Source organism: Augochlora pura, chromosome 7 (assembly GCF_028453695.1).
Source record: "Augochlora pura isolate Apur16 chromosome 7, APUR_v2.2.1, whole genome shotgun sequence".
NCBI classification, from domain to species: domain Eukaryota; kingdom Metazoa; phylum Arthropoda; class Insecta; order Hymenoptera; family Halictidae; genus Augochlora; species Augochlora pura.
This window is the reverse complement of record NC_135778.1, coordinates 23,300,414-23,315,764: the sequence shown is the minus strand read 5'-3', so window position 1 is coordinate 23,315,764 and position 15,351 is coordinate 23,300,414. Positions and strand designations below refer to the sequence as shown.

The 15,351-nt window shown below is 37.2% G+C and overlaps 1 protein-coding gene across 3 annotated transcripts in view; it reads right to left on the bottom strand.

The window, feature by feature from the left end:
- Positions 1–15,351, bottom strand: part of LOC144472461 (dnaJ homolog subfamily C member 5) — an 86,862-nt gene that overhangs the window by 25,453 nt on the left and 46,058 nt on the right. For all 3 annotated transcript variants that reach the window (XM_078185569.1, XM_078185570.1, XM_078185572.1), the window contains one exon: positions 6,167–6,338. In XM_078185569.1, coding sequence (XP_078041695.1) covers positions 6,167–6,338 — 172 coding nt within the window. The remainder of the gene's footprint in view (positions 1–6,166; positions 6,339–15,351) is intronic.

The window sequence follows — 15,351 nt, the reverse complement described above, 5'->3', positions numbered from 1 at the left end:
ATATTGTATTAATTGAGAAAAAAGTGTTAACAACGAGTTCACCGGCGAGGCGAGGCCGAACCCTTCGCAACAATACGTATTGACGATATTCCTTTCAAATCAAAGTTTTTATCGTTACGGACGATTAGCTGTCAAAGGAAATCATTATCGGACGAAATATACTACGTAAAAATGGGGTTCAAGCTATTTCAGATTTCTCGACAGTAACATTCACGTACAATAAAGTGCAGAATATTATTAATAAATTAGACGTTAATGTGGTAGACCTTGGGAAAAGGAGACCGATGATAGAGGAAGATATTGTTACGTGAGCGTAACAATAGTAGTCTTACAATACAGTCTCGGTATGTTGAATAACGACGTCACGACTTTTATAACAACAGAACTCTTTATTCGGGAAAGGGGGAACCTACTATTCGACCGTTTACCACGACGTCTCTCCCAACTCTGAGTCGTTCTTGTTAAATCGTTGCTCAGGAGATATTTACCAAGCAACGATGCCACGAGGAACTCTCGATATCTCGATATCAAAAGATATCGATCCATATTCGTAACAATATTAACACTGATGATTGTGACGAAAGTATTAGGGTTCAATTGATAAAGTTAATTAGTCCATACAGAGATTGCATTTCATTTACCTATGAGGAGCTAGGTCGAACGAATGCGGGAGAGATGAAGATAAAGTTAATAGATCAGACACATGCCTATCACAAACCCTATCGGTTATCGAAACGCTAACGGTTTTTATGGCACTAAAGACGTTTAGGGTATATCTCCTGGGAATAAAATTTACCATAGTAATCGATTGTATTGCTGTTCGAGCAACAGCAAATAAGAAGAACAACTAACCGAGGCTCGCGCGTTGGTGGGTCTATATGCAAGACTTTCAGTTTAATATCGTTCAACGACCAGGTACGGAATTGGCCCACGTTGATTACGTGAGTAGAAATCCAATAGCATGTTGCATGATTGACAGGCGGGTGTTATTTTCCGAAGAACAGAAAATGGGGATACGTGGGTTGTGTCGAAAATGTCACGGTTAGCGTAGTGAGATATTATCATGACGATCAGGGTAATTTCGGTTTGGAGAAAACACTGGAGAAGGTCCGAGAAAATTATTGGTTTAAGAGCATGAGAAAATTTATCACAAAATATGTGAAATCATGTCTCAGTTGCTTATATTACAAAAAACCGGGCGGCCGAAAACCTGGTTTGTTGCAACCCCTCAAAAAAATTGCAATACCATTCCATAGGTTACATCTTAATGAAGCATATCCTTAATGCAATAGCTACACTTCGAGCAATGGCCAATGCGAGAGAATGAACCGGACAGTTTCGAATTCTCTTGCAGCAACCTGTGCCGACAAAGCTGAGGATTTGTGGGACGAGAGCGTGAAAAGGGTGCAGAGTGCTATCAACTGCACTATCAATCGGACCACACAAAAGACTCCGACGCAACTCTTGTTCGGGTATAAGCCACGCAGTATGGCGAATACGAGGCTGCTGGCTGAAATCCAAAATACATTGAACCAACTGGACCTGTGAAAAATGCGTGGAGAGGGCAAAGCGGATACCGATGCTGAACAATTAGTTCAAAAAAGGCGGTTCGATGCACAGAGATATCAACCTCAGAAGTATACTGTGGGAGACGTTGTAATGATAACATCTAATCCGAAGGCAACTGGGGAGAATCGGAGACTGTTGGCCGTAGCGATGGGATCTTTCCGGGTCACGGCAGTTCTACCAAATGACCGGTATGAGGTACAGGCTTTGCGGAATCAAAAGAAATAACCGAACAGCCGCAGTGTCGTGGCCGTTGATAGAATGCGAGTATAGATCACGTTCGACGCCACACAGTAAGCAAGGTGAGCAATTTTATTATTAGGGTCGAGTTTGTAGCGCTCCGGTGCAGTTCTTGGTCAGAATCGCATGAAAGGAGATTACAAGCGGAGATCAGGACCAAAGATCGAGTTCAGTCCTTCTAGGTACGAAATTGGTCAGTTTCGTACCGGAAGGAAGGTCTGGGCGGAGATCGGGACCAGAAGTAGTCGGAGTTGAGAGTCCTATTGGACCGAGGCAGCTGGTCGCCTACTCAGTCGGCGGGTATTCTCGGCTAGACTAGCGACCGTAAAATTGATTGTATTTGTCTTGACAGTAATTACGCTGAGACAAGTCATAATGATGGCCTTTAATTTGGGGATTGTGGCTCTGATTCAAGTTCATCAATGAAAATATATTAAACATCGATTATTCTAAGCAGAATGGTTATTATTCTTTCGCAGGAAGGCAATACGGAGATGTCGACGAGGACAACGACCTTTTCAGGATGGCCGAATGAAAGCGAAGCTCGGGAAAGATCCCCTGTTCGCTGGTCCCGAGAAGTGTTACGGTGTTCGTTTGTTGGCTAATCAGTGATCGACCAAACATTGGAAGAAAGGGGGGCGAAGTAGAAATTGGAGGACGGGTGGCGAAGGAGAGATCTGGTTAGAGAGAACACTCGGTTGCGAGAAGTTGAACGGCGTAAACGTTCTGAATGAACCCGTAACCACCCAGCGGATGAATAAATTATTTGTTATATCTACTTTAGTTTTTTATTTCACTTCAATTAATTAAACAAATTGAAATAATCGTTATGCGGTATGATATTTCTTGGAATAGTGAGACATACGCGAAGCAACGTTATAGTCTGTACACCAAGATCTAGCTTCTTTTCTTAAACATTTTGTACAACGAAACTTGCTTGGCTTGGTTACATTTGATCTCGAAGGAATAGATGATATGTAATCGATGAAAATCTTTCAATTAATATAGATGGCTTTTGTAGCAAAGGAGGACGTAATATGCTAGTAGATGATGACCTTAGTCTACTCTATATGAAAAGACGCTATAGTGGTTTTTTGTAATGCCCTCCACATACCGTTTTTAAAAACTTCTATGCTGGAAATTTCTATGACAGAGATGCCTTCCTGATATTACAATGAAATGTTTTGTTATTCCGAAATGACTGGTTAGAGTACTTTTGTGGGCAGTTCCCCATCATCTCAAAAAATTCTACATTCGCTTTGTTCAACTAAGTATCACACCTTGTAATCCTAAATTATGTACACAGTACGTTAAAAGTAATTTAGTTGGAACACTTAGGTAAACTGTCCTCTTATTACTAAACAACTAGATGTTATAGAGGATGTACTAACATCCTCTTATTTCTAAGTATGATACAGGCTGAGTGAATTAAATCTTTCACTTTAATTTTTCTTATTAACTACATGTTGTATAAAAAATTTTCGAACGAAAGTTGTCGGTTATGAGTATAAACGGCAACAATTAATTTTTTGCTATTTATTACTTTCGTCTTAATGTTCTACATTTAATCATGCTATTCGGGACGTTCTTTATACCAAACAACTTTCGTTCGAAACATTCTTTACGCAACATATAAAATACAAAGAAAAAAAATTAAGGTGAAGGAATTAAATGACTCACTCCGCATATTATTTATGCGAACAACTATATTACATATAAAGTTTTTTTAAATCTATATTTCTATTGCTTCTGGAAATAATTGAAGATCTCAAATACTTCAGGATAGTTTAAAATGTAATTTTTAACATATATTTTTATTCTTACAATAAAACAGAATTTCTCTGTTTCCAATTTATTTTATACTTTTAGCTAAATAAAAGTACGAATCCTCCTAATTATATCAAATTTAGTACAGTTTTACAAAGTGTTTGTTTTTGTTCGTCAAATTTTGCATTCAACTTGTGAAATTTTGTAACTGACTGTACACGATATAAAATAATTAAATAACCTATAGTAGGTTACATGGCTTCCCAGGCAACGGAAGTCGGACATGTAGTACACGATAGTGTACGATAAATGACAAGATATCTTTAATACCGTATACACACTTGGAAAATTCATAGTAGCAAGTCAATATAAAATACACGTATACAAAGACTAAAACAATAAATATAGTAAAACTTACAATCGCAAAAATTCATGCAAGTAAAGAAATATGAAAAATATTCGCAAGCCAAATAAGCGCTGTCACCATTTTCTCTGTTTGAAAACAATGTTTTGCATACTATTACATTTCGCTAGGGTAACTAATATACAGTACGTTCTCATTACATAAGGAATAGAGCCTTCATGTCCGAAATGAAGAAAACTTGCAGAAACAATGCTCAAAGTTCATAAAATATTTGTCCTGGTATACCTTCTTTTCAAGACATTGTTCAAGTAACAGAATTTAAATATGATTCGATTAACCGTTATTAGTAGACTGCGGATCATTATGCGAATTCCCGATTCCGATAATGCGTGTTATGAGAATCTATAGAAGGGAAGCAGTTCTTGCATAAAGTTGCAAAATGCGTAACGCATAAATGCATAAAGACTCACAGTCTAGTTATTAGATATGAAATATTTAAATAGAAAAAAATCTAATTCAAGTATTTCTCAATTCTGATTTTAACAACTCTCTCTCTCTCTCTCTCTCTCTCTCTCTCTCTCTTAATACTACAAAATTTTAGCTCACGTAAAAGTTTTCATTATTTTGCAAATTATAAATCGATGCAATAGTGACCAAATTTATATTATTTGGCATAGCTAATCTTGAATCATCTAAATATTTGAAGCAGAAATAAAATAAAAAGTATAATGCATTTGGCGAATGTGAACGCTTTCTTTGAATTGTAAACACTAAATCAAAGATCCGCATTTCAAAGCGAATCTGATGATACATGTGTATGTTTACGAACTTTAACAGTTTATTTCTGTGTTGCTAATTCACATCCGAACTTGTGTTCAACGAAACAGCAATAGGAAAGACTCCGAAACAAAAAACCATGTTATACCCGTTTCTGTCGTTTGAACGTGATAAAACTGAAATTCTCTTCCCACGCTAATAACTGTTTGTCCCAAAATTTTCAAAAAACCATTCAGATCAGAAATCTACGCTTTCACGAAACCACTCTATTCGACAAGTTTGGAAAGGTCTATATGTAAACAAAAATGGGTTTAAAATGATTCTGTACACGGATCCATTCACACTATCACAATAAATAAAACAAAACAAATATCTAGTCTATTATACTAGCGTTTTCAATATACTAATACTATACTAACGTTTCGGTACAAACCTCCATCTAATATCATTCGAGAAGAGACTGAAAAATTCGCAGCGGTTGATCTGAATCATTAATTTATTAACTTTATAAAAAAATATAAACATTACGCCGAATTGGTATTTAAATGACTTATCGTTCGCCGAAACAGAATGCACAAAAACAAAACACGTTTTTTTTCTCTCAATCTGATTTCGAACGTGCACGTTAAAATAGATTTCCACATCATCAATCTATTTGCCATTTTTTGCTTCGTATATGTAAGGTGGTCTAGAACTTCTCTGATAATTGGAAAGAAGTGGTAGCTGAGATAATTTAAAGTAACTTTTTCCTTAGTCGAAATGTTGATTACAGCTTCGTTAACAAAAAAAAAAACACGAACCAATCATAGCAAGTACTACTGGCGCGTTCAGATGTGAAAACAAGCTTGATACGGCATTAGTCGCGAGACTGAGACGTTAGCCGTACTCGTTCTCTGGTTGGTTCCTGTTTTTCGTTAATAAGTCATAGACAAAGCCGTGCGGAAGATTTTTACAAAGAAAAAAGTTAATTCAAATCACCTCAAGGGTCAGTCATTTCCGGTTTTAACGTGATTTTTGGAGCACTTTGTACAAGAAAAATTAATCTGATAATTTTCGAGTTTTCCTGTACTCCTTGTATTTCTCTTTCTCTTTGACCGTTTGTCCTTCTCTTGTTTCTCTCATTCTCGAATGATCTACAAGATCATTTTCAATGCAACTGATCTAGAAGTGCGATCATGGCGTTGAACAATATAAAACTTGAACTAGCATTGTTGCGATATAACCTTCGAGAACGATGGTGGTAAGCTTACGGTTTACGACACCATAGTCACGCATGCTTCACGTGGAACGTGTCCTAACAACGCATCGCGGGGGATGCAAAAATCAGAGAGAAGCAACAATATAAGGGAAGAAAATGTAAAAGGACTCGCAAATAAAGATCGAATTGATTAAGGAAAACAATAACGGTACTCGGATAAATAATGTGCATTAGTATTTAAGTGCTGGTAATACCGGTCGTGTAAATAACTTTCTCAGCACCGCTGTTCAGGTTTGTGTTCTCATCGACGGCTGCGTTGCTTGGTGGCGGCATGGCAAAGATTGGCTGATTCGTGGTATTGTTTTGTTGTTGTTGGCCAGCCTGTGGTTGACACGTGTAACAGTCATCGTCGAATTCATATTGTTCCTATTGACAAACAAAAATGTCTATTTATTTCTATTCATTTCTATTCACATTTTTATCTTTTATTTCACTTCTTACAGCGTTCACGAAGACTTACGCAAATAGTATTCGACTCAATAAGTTTCACCAAAATTTAACATTGAAGTTATTTCTGTTACTATGAAAGGTGTGAAAAAAAACGAAGTTGTATTTATAAATGATTTCATTACAAAGCATTCGAATCGTTCTATAAAGGTCACTTTAATCATATCTATAAGGTCATCCACACTTTTTGCACACTAACGTTTATTTTTTATAGCGCTATGTTACCATTTGCGCCAAGATGGATTCAGTGATCTATAATATCATAATGCTAAGGAAATACAGAAACAGTGTGATTTACTTTATTTTATTATAACTTTTTTTGTCAATTGTCAAGGCCATTATATTGTGCTTATTGAGCTTGTTTTAATACAAACAACTTTGTTAACACATTGCGTACGGGAGACGAGATTTCTTGTCTTTAGCAATACGAACGTTGTGGCCGGGAAACGGGATATCTCGTTTTCAGGTTTTTTCGATTCAACCGACGATTTAAGGAACTAAATATAGACTTTCCTGTTATGTTACCAAGGTAACGAAGTCTTGCGTATCCCCTTAACAAATGGTTAGCAGAAAAAAATGAATGTCATCTTTTCGAGAGCGTAAAAATGCGCCGTACGCAATGTCTTAATATCAGATATACATACTACTTAGTTATTTTTTCATATCTTTCATAATAACTGAAATAATTTAGATGTTTAATTCAAGTGAAAAACCCTGTATAAGCCTGATGGGTTCGCAGAGAAACAAATCAAACCTGACTTTGAAGGAGTCAGGATAGGTTACGCATGCGCCGGGAGTCCTGTACAGCAACCTAGCACGCTACCGAGTGATCATTATAATTCTGAATTTATCTCTACTCCTTCAGAGTCAGATCTAACTTATTTCACTGCGAACAATGGGCCTAGATCATATAGTCTGATATGAGTACTAAGAGCAGTACAAGTCCATAGTCTTACTACATACACATAGAAGAAATTCATATAAGTATAAACAACTTGCCAGACTTATTTTCTACCCAAACTAACGCTAGACTATAAAAGTGAGCAATTCAGAAATGGCACATTATGATTCCTAAGAACCCAATATTATTGTGGAATAATTTGTAATTTTCGACAACATACGGCGTGTTACATTACGATCTGAAAAATAAGATCCGACCAACGTAACTTGGCCATATACAAAGGCGGTAGTGTGTATTTTTAGTCGATTACTTACTTATTTAAACACTACCTCGTGATTTCGACCCAAAATTCTATCGCAGACAAGATCGTCTGTTACTTTACGTAGAGCAAGGTGCTAATGATAATTCAAGCAGATAACACAGGTTATTACGTTATCTACACTCATACACATACAGGGTGTCCCAAAAATGTCTCGCAATCGGGAAATGGGGAGTACCTGTGTTCATTTCAAGTAACTTTTTCCTTAGCGAAAATGCAATCCGCGGCTACGTTTACGAGTTAATAATGAATGAAGTTGGCTCCGCACGGACGAGTTTTCCTGCTGCTGCGCATGCGAGCCAACTGACTGAACCTATCTCATTCCCGCGGCGCGAAGGAAGGTCAGGTCTACGCTACGACTTTGAGCCGCGTTCGAAGTACAAACAAGGATTTTAGAAATGTCCTATTAATTTCAAAAATTTCACAAATATTATTAATGAAAAACTCACCCATTCAGTTGTAAATGTTGTAATCCAGAAATTGTAAAATGTATGTAAAACGACACAGATTACACTAACATTCACTTTCACTGCAGTTATTCCAAATTGATCACGAATTATTCAACAATTGACACATGTCCGAAGTTTACAGTGTTATTTTGTGTGGCCCTGAAAAGGGCCGATTAAATTTCAATTCGGTGCTCGAAATGTCCACCGTCCATATCGAGACACCATGTCGCCCGGGTGAGTACTTGTCTTTCGACGGCCGCAAGCGTTTCCGCGCGTACATTTGCGACGGCACCATGAATCCGAGCTATCAAATCAGCCGCATCGGTGACTGGTACAATATTTTGTACTGGTCTTGCGGCGCGTACATTTTCAAAACCGGAGAAATTATACGGATGAAATCTCGAACGAAACTGTTGACTCGTAGAAGGAACTGCGGCATACTGAACGATGGCCAACAATGCTTCGTTTTCTTAGATGCGAACTTCAACTATTTTTCATCGATTAGACTGACACAGCTGGTCTGTAAACGACTATTTTGCGATCGAAGAAAAACAGTTGAAATTCGATTCTAAGAAAACGAAGCATTGTTGGCCATCGTACAGTATGCCGCAGTTCCTTCTACGAGTCCACAGTTTCGTTCGAGATTTCGTCCGTATAATTTCTCCGGTTTTGAAAATGTACGCGCCACAAGAACAGTAAAAAATATTGTGGGTGCATGCACAGTGTAATGGTGAAGCGTGTGCTGCAGCAACAAGAGTGATACGGGAATGATAGCCGATGCAGATGGTATGATAGCTCGGATTCATGGTGCCGTCGCAAATGTACACGCGGAGACGCTTGCGGCCGTCGAAAGACAAGTACAACCCACCCGCGCGACATGATGTCTCGATGTGGACGGTGGACATTTCGAGCACCGAATTGGAATTTAATCGGCCCTTTACAAGGCCACACAAAATAACGCTGCAAACTTCGGACATGTGTCAATTTTGAATAATTCGTGATCATTGTGGAATAATAGTGCAGTAAAAGTGAACGTTAGTGTAATCCGTGTCATTTTACATACATTTTACAACTGCTGGATTACAACACTTACAACTGATTTGGTAAGTTTTCCATTAATAATATTTATGAAATTTTTTAAATTAATAAGAAATTCATGAAATTTTTATTCGTTGCTCGAACGCGGGTCACAGCCGATGCGCGGTCCTCTCTCCTGGGAGCAAGATGGGCTTCAGCCAGCTGGCTCGCATGCGCAGCAGCCGGAAAAATCGTCCACGTACAGCTATCTTTTTTCATTAATAACTCGTTAACAAAGCCGCTGATTGCACTTCGGCAAAGGAAAGGGCTACTTGAAATGACCTCAGAAACCCTCCCCCCTCCCGTTTTTACCGATGTTTCCATAATTACGGATCACCCTGTATACTCTACTTTGATATACCGTAAAGAATTTTTCCCTTCAGTGTATATTTATTCAAATATATGGCATAGATGTCACGGTTATACTAATTGTTCGAATACTTTAGTGGATGTGACATTGTGTGTGTAACATTCGTGAAATCACGCTTGCTTCGAAAGCCTCGCGAGTCGTAAAAAAGGATATGCTCGCGACTGCTGAATATTAATGACAAACATAATATTCTAAATTTGACAATATTCTAAATTCGACAATATCCTAACAGTGGCCACCATTGCTCCCAACCCGCTTACTGCGACAATAAAGCGTCGGTATTGGTTAAAAAATTCCTGACATGTTTAGTACGTATCTTGTGGTGTCACGATTGCTTTACAAGTTCATAACCAGAACAGTCAGAAAAAATTGTACGTCAGGCAATAAATAGGTGTCCCGCATAGACGCGTGTACGTTTTTATAATTACCAATTATCATCAATTATAAAAGCGAGACACAAGGCTCAAATAATCGTATCTCCTCATTAAAATATCGTTACATATTGCCCATAATGGTATCATTGTTTAGGAGCAAAAACAATTCAATGTCCTCAGAACTGTTTTTAAAAAGAGGGATAGAAAAATACTGGATGCCCCAAAAATGTTCAACAATTCGAAAATGGGCGATTCCTGAGATCATTTTAAGCAACTTTTTTCTTAGAGAAAATGGAGTAAACAGCTGTGTTCAAAAGTTATTAACTAAAAACGCTTACCAATGAGAGAGAAAATTCAGTTGGCGCAAGGCGACTGAGCTAATGAGTAGATCTAGGTTTCGTCCGCTCGTTGACTCAGCCGCTTCAAGATAGACGAGCACACCTTCCATTGGTCAGTGTTTTTCGATAATAACTTTTGAACAAAGCCGTTTATAGCATTTTCTCTAAGAAAAACATTGTTTTAAATAGCCTCAGGAATCCCTCATTTCCCGATTGCGAGAGACTTTTGGGACGCCTTGTATACATTGTATGAATGCTTGGACTTGTGGGGCCTAAGCATAACACAGAGCCTCGAGATACAAGGGAATTCCAATTTTCTTTTGATAGTAACAATGTCAGTCGCTACAAACCATTTACACATTCAAGATGTATTGTAAAATAAAGCCTTTTTTACCAGTATAATGTAATATGTTTTTGATAAAACAACCATTTCCAATACTCCTCTTCTCAAATTGTCCAGTTTTACTAACAAACTAAAGGACGCTTGGAGAGAATTTACTGTACTTCATAAACGATTTTCGTTGTTTGCCGGCTATGCTATCATTCAGCTGTTTTATTAAACAGGTAAAGGTATATAAAACTGTTCGTTGCCATCCGAAGCACAAAAACTTTTCAGATCCTTAGCTCATTCGTTGCTTCTGAGGTATGTTTACTTGAAGTAGAAAATAATCGAGCATCGCCTAAAAGATAATTGATATTCTCTTACATCCAACATAACATGTATGGGAAGATTATCATGAATGTGACACACATTAAATGGGACATTGCCATTACAATTATACTTGTTTTGTAACTATTTGAACTAATTTCAAGCCATTACCATTTAATACGTAATCGCAGACGATTGATTTTATCGATGCTTAACCCTTAGGACTCCATGGACGCATATATGTATGCGTTTGGCGAAAGTCGCCGTTGTGGCCGAAGGACGCAAATATGCGTTTACTCTAAGTCATCGGCATGGACTAAGGACGCATATATGTGTCTGTCGATTTTTTCGATCAATATACAGTTACTTTTTTTCAAAAATAATACAGGAGCACTTGTTAGTAATTTGCCTTCCTCAGGTAGCGGTCAAGCGCCATTAGAGTCATAAATAACACTCTTTAATTATTTTAACCCCGTGCAAGAAGATTACTATAATTTATTACTGTTTGCGTCTTAAATACACAGTTCAGTCTAACATAAAAGTATTCCGTCCCGAACCGTCAGCGCTAGCCGCGCGCCGTCCCTATTTACCGTTTCGGTCGGGAGGAGTATTTAGAGCCCAGAAGGTTAAGAGTAACACATTCTAAAACAAACATAAACATGGACAAGATTTATAAAATCGCATTAATTTTGGATCACTGAGAACTACATTTTACATTTTCAATTGTTATTCTGATATAACAACAACTTTTATACACTTTCTATTCTTAAAGCAATCAGCATTAAATTATTTTTCAAATGCACACTGGTTAGCTCCTAGTTTCTTCAATAACATGCAAGTTTCCTACGCCCTAATAACTAAAAGTTCCCCATATTCTAAGATCGAATTCGCGATTTGATTTAGTACATCTTCAGCAACCACTCGATTTCCAGACATTAAATTATGATTGGTCATAGAGTGTTACATTACACACCAAGATTGATAGGTTTTAAAATATTTTTTGATAAAGTTTAATTGCATTTTTCTATTATCGACACTTACAGATGGTTTTCATCTGAGTTTTCATCATATAATTCGTAAAAGTTTGTCCACAAAAATCTCCTAACATCGCAACCATTCTGGGAACACGTATTGCGGGATTTTGTTTCACATTTTTCGCTGTAGAACGTTCATCCGATGCACTCAAGATTTTTCTGCTACGTTCACTCTTTATTTTTCACTTTTCCTTCTATTTAAGTACTTTTTAATAATATCTATAACTGTACTAAAGCTTGTAACATTTATAGCAAATTTTGTAGCTACTACTATGCACTTTGTTAATGATGAATTTCAACAAATAAGTTGAAATGCAAAAATCAATCAAATGGATGGTTTACTTATTTACCACCGAATATGTTTAAGATGTGAAGGCTTGTGATGGTTTATTGAATCTCTTCTGATCGTTATTGTTTTTGTTGAATTGATTCGTGTTAGTTACCTGTAATATCTCAAATAAAAAGGACGTATTTTATACCTTTCTTTAAATAATTAGAGTTCTGATTAAAGATCTGATTATAGATCTAATAGTGTTTAAATAATTAATTATTCCCATAACAAATTCATAATTCTAATAGGTTATGGGCCCAGTTAACGTTTTTTCTAATTTTACGAATTAAATACTATTTCTGATTCGTGTATAGTGAAAGTGTCATAGTTGAAAATAATATAATCAACGTTAAATATAAAAATTTGAAGTAATGGAAAACACGAGCATTAAAAGAAATATTAAAGTATTTAATGGTGAGAAGTATAACGTATGGAAGTTTCGAGTACGTGCTGTATTAACGGAATTAAACATAATTCATGTAATTGATGAAGAAAGTTCATTAAATAAAACGGAAGAATGGGAGAAGGCAGAACGAAGTGCTAGAGGTGTAATAGTAGAATATTTGGCAGATTCGTTACTAAGTTTCGTGAAGCCTGGATTAAGTGCGAGAGAAATTTTTAGAAATTTGTATTACTTATACGAGCGAAGAAGTCTCGCCACTCAACTTGCTTTGCGAAAAAGACTTTTAAGTTTAACCCTTTTAGTGCCGGGAGCCGATATATCGGCTCCAGCTGTACTTGCGAAAAGTGCCAGAGCCGATATATCGGCTCGCGCCTTGTAGCGGTTTACTACTCGCTTTGCGGGAGAACTCTATCTCAAAATAAATTTGTAATGCGTTATAAATGATCTAATTTCATTACAAGATAATTAAAAAACAATATTTTTTGTTTGAACTCTTTGTGGACGACGTTTTTCCTATCGCTTGGAGGTACCGAAATCTAACATAAACACCGATGGTCGCCGCTCAGGCGACATCCGACCTGCGGCCTAAGTGGCTGTGGCGTTGGGTCCTTATCGGAACTTGTCGAAGGCGTTTTATATAAACAACTGTTTGGAGACTCTCACGAAATAACGTCACGATGCCGCAGCAAGACGTAGGGTCAGTTAGTTTCTCCTCGATCGTTGTTGTGAAAAGTTTATTTCGTCCTAGTTGTAGTTTCAAAGTGTCATTTATGTTACTGCCGCGAAGCAAGCAAAGATAACGAATCTGAATTAGAGGGAAACGATGCTGAGGAAGAGCTGAGAGATTTCCGCGAAGTTTCCGTGGCCAATGATAGCGAATATAATCCTCGCCCACAATTTATGGAAATTGCTGAACCTAGACATATGCCAGCAAGAAATTCCATGCCGAGAGCATATTTTGATCTTTTTTTCACCAAAGAATTTTTGAGTTTATTGAGAAATGAGACGAACCGATATGCGAGGCAGTTCCTGAATAGGATCAATATTACCTCAGGATCCAGAGCAACAGAGTGGAAGGCAAACACAGTGTCAGAGATGAGGGCGTTTATTGCTGTGCTTCTGGAAATGGGTGTAACACGTAGACCGACACTTTTTAGTTATTGGTCTACAAAGCACAGACATATCCCGTGGTTTGGCAAAATGTTCAGTCGCAACCGGTATCAATTAATTTGTAGGTTTTTCCATGTGGTAGATAATGAAAAATTACCAGCACGTAATAGTCCCGAATATGACCCCACAGCGAAATTTCAACCAGTCGTGGTTCACGCAAATAATAAATTCAAATTTCATTATTCGCCTAATCAGCATCTAAGTATTGATGAATCGTTAGTCGGCACAAAGTGTAGGACGTCGTTGACTCAATATATGCCAAATAAAAAGCATCACAGATGGGGCATAAAGTTTTGGATGTTGACTGATGCAGTAACCCATTACTGTTTATCGTTTTACTGCTACAGAGGAGCTAGGGATCAAACGGATAAAAAAGAAATAAAGAAGAATGGTCCTGGCCACGTTGTGATCCATAAATTATTGGATATGGGAAATTATTTTATGAAAGGTTATCACGTGGTAGCAGACAATTTTTTCACAATTATTTTGTTAGCAAGAGCATTATTTCAAAAAGGGACATATCTGACCGGCACAATACGCAGCAACAGGAAATATATTCCATCATTTATGAAGGCTAAATTGCAAGAGGGTGGATCTAAGTACGCCCGAAACAATGAAGTACTACTATTAGCGCACCGCGAGAAAAAGTCCCAGAAGAAAAATGTTTTACTCCTATCCACATTCGAAAAGGCTCAAAAAAAAACGACGACAATCAGAAAAAACAATGCACAAATACAAGTTGAAAAACCGGCAATCATAGCAGAATACAATAAACACATGGGAGGCGTAGACACGTCAGATATGATGTTATATTCATACTTGGATGAACGAAGAACTATAAAATATTGGAAGAAGGTGGTTTTCTGCATTTTCTCCCGAATGGTGCTCAATGCGTACATATTATATCAGCAGAATACAGACGGAAAAACCAAAACTCGACTAGATTTCATCACTGATATTATCCAATCTATAACCACTGAATGGCTGGCACTAAAGAGGATACCACACAACACACCATTAGCGGAGACTTCAACCAATGTGCCCCGCATAGGTGTACACAAACTACCAGGAAAACTAGAAAGGGTCTGCGTGGTGTGCAGCAGGAAGGATGGTGGACGAAAAAGAAAATCACGCAGTTTGCAATAAGTGCAATGAAGAATTGCATGGAGTGTGCATCAGTAGTCACGAATGCTAAATAAATTATTTGTGTGAGTCACAATAACAAAATTTTACACGTTTACAATATATAAATATAAATATTTATGACAACATAATTTTGTTTCAGCAATGTTATATTACCGATAACAATTACATAGTTCAAAAGAGAAAATCCGTCTGGCGCCTACCATGTACCTTCAAGTTATGTTTTGTTTTTGTTATGTAATATTGTTTATCTTGTTACAAAATATATATTGGAAATACAAAGTATATACTTTATAATAATTGACCCATATAAAATTATGATGAAAAGATGACTGTTTGTATGTGCAAATACGATTTCTACAAGAGATCTCAAA